The 7,218-nt window shown below is 54.7% G+C and overlaps 1 protein-coding gene across 1 annotated transcript; it reads right to left on the bottom strand.

Annotated features, from left to right (window-relative positions):
- Positions 1-1,602: 1,602 nt before the first annotated feature.
- Positions 1,603-4,264, bottom strand: HOXB2 (homeobox B2). Its single transcript, XM_075443602.1, has 2 exons — positions 3,877-4,264; positions 1,603-2,655 (listed from the first exon to the last, which is right to left on the bottom strand). Exons 1-2 carry the CDS (start codon positions 4,262-4,264, stop codon positions 2,051-2,053), a joined length of 993 nt encoding a protein of 330 aa, XP_075299717.1. The 3' UTR covers positions 1,603-2,050.
- Between the last annotated feature and the right edge of the window lie 2,954 nt (positions 4,265-7,218).

The following is a 7,218-nucleotide window of genomic DNA, read 5'->3' as shown; positions in this document are numbered from 1 at the left end:
CTGTCGAGGCCTTGCTTTATTTCGTTTTATTTCTTTTTACAGCCCAAAGCAGAAAGCCAGCCTGGCCCTGGTGCTCCTCCGCCGACACCAACCACCGGGCCGCCCCGCAGAAGCTTCCCGGCCCCCGCCCCTTCCCCGGGGGACTCCGGGGGGCCACGACACCCTCGGGACCAACCCCGGGCTCCAAGCAAGCCGGCCAACGGCCCCGCTCTCTGCGGGGGCAGCCAGCAGCCCCTGGGGCCCCTCCCCGAAGTCCGAGCCCCCCCGAAGCCCTCAGCCCGGCCTGCGCCTTCCCCCGCCCTGACCCGAAAGCAAAGGGCCGGTGGCAACGCCGCTGATCGCGGCTGCTCCGCGGCTCCCCGCGCCATTTTAAGGCCCACTCCGCGTTTGTGTGTCCCCTCCCCTCCGGGCCGCTGCCCCCCTGCCCCACTCCGCCTCCCTCCCCCAACCCCCCCCGGGCTCGCCTTTCCGCGTTATTTTCGCCCAAAGCCCGCTCGAACGCCCACCAAATTTCTGCCGCCCCTGAGGAAACACCGATGACTTGGCAAAGACGTAATATGATTTATTTGGGGTGTCACCGCCATTGATTCCCGCGCTGACCCCTTTTCATTCACAAGCCTCCCCACCCCCTCTGCCTCCCCCTCCCTCCCTGATATATGAGTTTCGTATTTAAAATTACATGTTGCGAGAAAGCTTTCGCAGAGGGACCCGCGAGCCGGGCCAGGGAGGCAGCAGACCACAGATTTATCAGGCCGGGGGAGGGGGGGGTGTCTGGTTTGTACTGCTGAGAAAGAGGAAAGGAACAGAGAAAGGCCTTTCTGAGGCTAATCCCTTACCCCTCTTTCCTTTCCAAGGTTTATTTGTTGACTAAAATGCCGGCACGCACCACCCTCCCAGGGTGGATTTTTTGCACTGACTCAAAATCCTCCCTTTCCGCCTATTTTCGCTGCGGGTCTGCGCTGCCTGCTGCAAGGAGAGGAGGAGGAGGGGGGGGGGGGGCGGAGGCAGGCAGCAGCGCTGGCCTTTCCAGGCCGGGGGGGGGGGGAACGGGGGGCAACGCGGGCCGCGGAATGTGCGGGGGCTGCGCGGGGCCCCTCCGAGCGCTGCCTTTGTGCTGCTTTATCCGTCCCTTTATCCGGCCGCTTCCTTACGGGGAGGGATTTTCAGGGACAAAAATACAACCGCAAACGTTGAAAATCAGAAACAAATGTCCTGCTTTGATTTCGTAAAAAAATAAAACAAATAAAAACCAAGCCGAAGGAAAACGCAATCCGAACTGAATACAGCAAACATTTCTGACTCCCGAAGCCTCTTGAAATGGTAGCTGGGAACAATTTCTTTTGTCTCCTCCCTCCATGCACACGAGGACATTATTAGGACATCATTGCTGCCAAGCAGGAAAGAGAAAGGTGAAAGATTTAGGGAAAAAAATAGCACATTTTCCTATGAAGTATGTGGCAACACACGTTTCTTGGTTTTATAAAGACATTTATTCACTATATGAAAATAATGTACAATAAATAATTTGCCATTTACTAATAAAGGATTTGAATAAATAGTCTACATCTAAAACTTAAAAAGAGGAAGGAAAATTCCTCTGGTTTTTTTTTTAATTTGATTTTTTTAAGAAATCTAAAAGTCTTGTTCTGATTCCTGAGAAAGTCGGTTGAAGGATTCACAAAGGTCTTCTCTCGGGGGCTGACCTCTCTGATGTGCATGAGAACTATCGGGTGCTTTCTTCAAAAATAAATAAGGAAAAAATACCTATAATTAAATACCTGCATTTAGCAAAAATCGGGCTGTTCTTTCGTGTGAATCTTCTAAAATAAATATTGGGAGGGTGATTCGGGTCCCACAGTGTGAGAAGCTTTGAGAGAAAGTGTTCGGGGGGGACGGGATGGGGGGACCGAACGAGAAACGGCTTGGGTTTATTTTCGGGGTGCCCCCTGCCCTCTTGCAGCAGACTGGGGGGAGCTGGCCGTGCCTGGGGACCGGGGCTGGTGCGCCGGGAAGGGGCAGAAAAGGCGAGGCCGGCGGGGAGCGGGAGCCGCTACTGGAAATTGAGATGTTGCCAATCTATAGCACAAAGCGCGCTGGTAAAAAAGTCCAGGTCCTCCTCGGAGAAGTGGAGGGGGCTCTGCAGGGAGCCCTGGAGACCCGGGGAAAGCCCCTCCGAGAGCTGCAGGCAGGACTCCCCCGAGAAGATGCTCAGCTCCGGCAACAAAGGCGAGTCCCGGCTCTCGGGGTAGGCACGGTCCGAGGGGCCGGCGGTGGGGGTGGGCTCCCCCCCGGCCCCCCGCTCCGCCCCGGACTCCTCGCTTCGGCAGCGGCCGTCGGGCTCCGGAGCCGGCCCGAAAACCGGGCTCTCCTCGGCCTCCTCCGCCGGGTCGCTGCCCTCGTCCAGGCCGGGGTAGGGGAGATCCCCGTCGGGGGGTTCTTTGTACTGGGTTTGCCTCTTGTGCTTCATCCGGCGGTTCTGGAACCAGACCTTTACTTGCCGCTCGGTGAGGTCGAGCAGAGCCGCGATCTCCACCCGCCGGGGCCTGCAGAGGTATTTGTTGAAGTGAAATTCCTTCTCCAGCTCCAGCAGCTGAGTGTTGGTGTAAGCGGTGCGGAGCCTCCTGGAGCCGCTCGTGTCTGCCAGCCCCTGGGGGTCTTAAACAGATAGAAAAGGGCGCGTTGCAAAGCGGGGGAGCATGGGCGAGCGGGGGGTCTGGGTCCGTTCCCTCCCTGGTGCGGGCAGGGCAGAGCCGTGCCCCGCACCGACGAGCGGCAGTGGAGGGGGAAGAGCCGCTACAGGAGGAAATAAATGGTTAATTAGACTCTTCTCGCTGTGGAAGAGGGTTGGAAATCACTCTCCAGTCCCCTTGCCCCAAGGAGGAAAAAGGATTTTGCTCCCTGGCCTCTCGTTTTAAACACCTTCCTTCTCCGCCACCTTCGCAGATAAGCGGAATTTCGACCCATTCCTTCCTTCTCTTTTTTTTTTTTTCCCCTCCTCCTTTTGGCAGTAGTTCGGGACCGGGCGCTGCGGGGATCTGATTTAATTATTCCTGTATTATCCGGCCGGTGAGCTCTGGTGTCAGCCCTGCTCCTGCCCGAGCGTTTACCTGAATGGTGCCATTAAAACACTGAAACAGCGAATTGTGCCTCCAACATTTTGTCCCGGGGGAAGGAGGGTCCCTGGCCAGGGCTCCTGAGCTTGCCGGCCAAGGGGGGCCTCGGAGAAAGGCTATCGCTTTATGGGGGGGGGGGCTAGGAGGGGATTTGGGGGTGTATTTATTTTATTTTGCAGTGGGGAGCCGGCTCTCCCGCCCGTGACGGGCGCTGACGGTCCCGCTCTCGCCCCTTCCGCCTCCCCATCCTGCTGGCAGCAGCCCCCGCCTTACCCACCGGCCTTCCTCCCCCCTCCCGCTCTGCTTTCGGGTTTGTTTTGGGATTTTTTGTATGGGCTTTTTTGTTTGGTTGGGTTTTTAAATTTTGTTTTAATTTAGTTTTGGTTTGGTTTTTCCTGTATGCTGTAAAAAAAATATTCAGGGCTAGGAGGGATAAAAGCAATCGGTTCCGCTGCCAGGTGCCCCCGCCGGAGCTGACGCAGAGCCCGGCTCCCCCGGACCCCTCTCCCGCTTCGTTTTCGCAGCAGTTACAGCAATTAGCGCTTTTATTTGCGGGGGGAGGAGGCAGGAGAATACCCCCCCCCCCCCGGCTGTGTACATTGCTGCGGTGTTATTTTATTGCGTGACATGGTTTCGGGGGAGGTGCGGGGCAAAGTCGGGAGGGGGGGCCTGGGGTAGGGCTGCGGGGGGGGGGGGGCATTGTTTATTATTCGGATCCTCTCCTATTTCAGCAAACACCCCCTCACCCCCTCGTTATACGAACCTGCAGGAGATCCTGCGGCAGGGACTGGCGCCGAGGAAGATGATGGGGGGAAAGAGGAGGAAGAAGAGGATGGAGCCTGGGTAGCTTTCTTGGAGGATTTCTTCTCCTTCATCCAGGGGAATTCCGCTGCCAAGGGGCCGGGCTGTGCCGGAGGCTGGGGCTGGAGCAGGCCATGAGATGCTCTTTTTTGGCTCCTCGGTCTTCCCTGGCTGCTGGAACAAGGATTCAGGCTGAGGACGGTTTGCTCAAAAGGAGGAGGAATTAATGTCGAGTCCTTGATTGATGAAGTTTGAAATGTCTCCAGGACAGCGGGGAGAGACGTCAGGCACTCTGCGAGCGAAGGCTGGCTATTTATAAACCCGATCTCCCTCTCAAATTCAAAATTCATGGCTTTTCCAGGGCCCAGGGTTTAAAAAAGCGGGAGGGGGGGGGGAGAGGGAGGAGGAGGGGGAAAGAAATCGGAGGGCCTCAGTTTTGATGGCAGTGATGATGCTGGTTCTCGGGCTGTTTATAATTGTTATATTGCTGATAATACAGGCGTACGGGGACCTTGCGCGATTAAACTCGAGACTGGGGCGAAATTGCAGCCAATTCCTGGTCACGTGGCCAGCCCCGGCCAATGGCAGGCGGGGCCTGGTGGCAAACAGAAAGCATTATTTTCTTTAATTGATTTAAAAAAAAAATAGGCAAGAGAAGATCCCCAGAAAATACTTCCTCCCCCCGCCTCGCCTCCATCCCTCCTCGGCCGGCCGCCGGGCTGCGGGCAGGGAGCCCCTGCCTGCCCTGCCTCCCTGCCTGCACTGCCTGCCCTGCCACCCTGCCTGTCCTCACTGCCTGCCCTCCCTCCCTGCCTGCACTGCCTGCCCTGCCACCCTGCCTGTCCTGCCTCCACTGCCTGCACTGCCTGTCCTGCCTGCATTGCCTGCCCTGCCAGCCCTGCCTGTCCTGCCTCCCTGCCCGCCCTGCCTGCGCCAGGCGGCTCCAGACACCTTCGTTGGGCTCCCGAGAGTTTGTACCCCCGGGGAGGGGGGAGACCCGGACGTGGGAAAAGCGGCTTTGCCCCTCCCGAGGTGCCCGGCGGCAGCCAGGGAAGTGCAGGCCGCGGCTGCCTGGGTGGATTTGCATATCTCATATATATATATATATATGTATATGTACATACCTCGGGAGCGTTTGGTCCGGAGGTTTGTGTCCGAGTCTGGATGTGAGCACTCAGGAAATCAAGAGAGCTTTCAAGCCAAGCACAGTCAGACCGGCCTGATCTCCCGTGTTAAATTACTGTTAAAGAAAGGGCCTAATCCTGCTGCTGCTAAAGCCAGACTTAATGGACGCTTTACACTTTCCTTAAAGGCCAAACATGTTTTAAGGTCATGGATAGCTTTGAAATCACATTTCTTCCTTCCTATCTATTTTACCCCCTTTCCCCCACCACCAATAAACAGCCCCACTTCCAGAGTTTACAAAATAAATAAAATGAAAAGTCATTTCCCAGGAAGATTTTTTTTTTTCCTTTTAAAGCACCCGGGTCCACACAAACCGAAAAGAAGAGAGAAACGATCAATCTTTTTCTCCAAAGACTTTTGACAGCTCAGCCCAACTCACTAAGCAGAGAGATTTGTCTTTTGCTGAAGAGCTACTTAAACCGAGAAAGCTTTAAAAAGTTTAACCCGAGGGCCTGAATTCGGGAAGCCTAGAAAGTAAAAATTTCGAGGGGGGGGGAAAATCAGCTGCCTACTGCAGAACTGAGAGGTGGCTGATTTGTGGTTTGTTTGTTCAAGCTCCATTTCTCCCATTTTGCAGCGGAGAGGGACTGGGAGGCTGCATTCACGCAGGGAGAAGCCTGGAAACTTTTGTCAGTCCAAGCATCTGTGTGGGTGGGAAGGATTTCTGAGAAACATAGAACGAATCTCAAGCTGAAGCCGAAGGGCAGTTTCACGAAGGAGTAAGGAAAATTTAAAAAGAAAGGCATTTACAAAACGCAGCTCCACCAAAGGGAGAATTTCCCTAAATATTTCATGTCTGGGAGTGTGCCTGTTGAAACCAGCAGAAATCCACTCGATCTCGGCAGATCAGGACCGGTGTAAAAATTAACGGTTGGGTTTCCAATCATTTCTTGCTGATTTGGATTAAAGTGGCGTTTTGGGGGTGTCGGGATTTGTCACGGGGCTGCCGGTTCCTCCCCGCGCTTTGGGGGACGGTGAGGTTCACTGGGGAGCTGGGGTGCAGCGGGGGAGTTTGGGATGCAAAAGGAAAACACTTCCCAGACGCTCCCAACAGTTTTCGCTGCTTTTGCTGACACTGAAGTTGCAAAGGGGGGGGAAAGAAAAAAAGAAAAAAAAAAAAAAAAGAAAAGAAACAAGAAAAAGGAAAGAAAAAAGAACCTCTTGGGGAAAGCAGGATTTTTCCCACGCACTACGCGGAGGCACAAGGGGAAAAAAACCATAAATCTCCCTACTCCAGAGGAAAGGCATCGCCTGGTACGAATAAATTCACAGGGTTAGTGAGCGATAGAGGAGTGCAATAATTGTAATACCGACCCGGGCCTCCTTCTTCAATGCAGCGGGGCAAATCAAAGCCTGGCTGTGAGGGGTTGCAGGAGAGGGAACCCACCCAGAAACCCCGCTCCGAGCCTCGGAACTGGCCGCCTTTTCCCGATTTTCACCAGTTTCTGGAAATCCCTGACACAAACCCCAGCAACATGGCGACCGGGACGCGAGAAGGAAAAATTCATTCGATGAGGGAGGGGGGAGAAAAAGACAACAACAAACCCAAGCCCAGCCCAAGGTCTTCTTCTTCGATCCGACCCCAGTCAGAGCCCGCACGCTTTTGTGCTTTTAATTACGGTACCCCCGAACGGCGAATCGCTCCCTGGGCAGCACCCAGCCCCGCTCCTGGGAGAGAAACCAGCCCTGTCTCTCGCTTACACCGTTATTTATTATTGCAGGAAGGTTATAATTATTAACCGGGAACTTCATTTATTAAGAGAGATCAGAGATAGAGAGGAGCACGAGATCATTTCTCATGTAAAGCCTTCTCCACTCGACTTTGCTACACGCGGGGGTTTATCCAGGCACCTACGGATGCCCCCGGCTGTGCAAACAGGTGTACAAACCACGGATATTCACACACATTCCCTGTTTCTACAGCCCAGCCCTTTTTTGGGGTACCTTTTTGCAACCTTTTCGCTGTTTTCTCCCGGCAGCAATCAATATCCCCCTCTCCTTCCCTCCGAGGGGACCTTCCCCTCCGCATCAGCCACAGAAACGCAGAGCTCCGAGCCTGGCAAGCAGTTCACCCCTTTTCCAGCACCGTAAAACTTTTATTGGCCCTCGCTGCTTTAAT

Source organism: Opisthocomus hoazin, chromosome 26 (assembly GCF_030867145.1).
Source record: "Opisthocomus hoazin isolate bOpiHoa1 chromosome 26, bOpiHoa1.hap1, whole genome shotgun sequence".
In the NCBI taxonomy this organism is placed as follows: domain Eukaryota; kingdom Metazoa; phylum Chordata; class Aves; order Opisthocomiformes; family Opisthocomidae; genus Opisthocomus; species Opisthocomus hoazin.
Note: the sequence above shows the minus strand (reverse complement) of the source record. Positions and strands in the feature narration are given on the sequence as shown.

What these genes read in the sequence shown, in the direction of transcription:
- HOXB2 (XM_075443602.1), bottom strand. Translation starts at nt 4,264, where the DNA reads ATGAATTTTGAATTTGAGAGGGAGATCGGGTTTATAAATAGCCAGCCT. An exon ending in TGCCGCAGGATCTCCTGCAG is followed by an intron (nt 2,656 to 3,876) that starts GTTCGTATAACG and finishes TATCTGTTTAAG; the next exon opens with ACCCCCAGGGGCTGGCAGAC.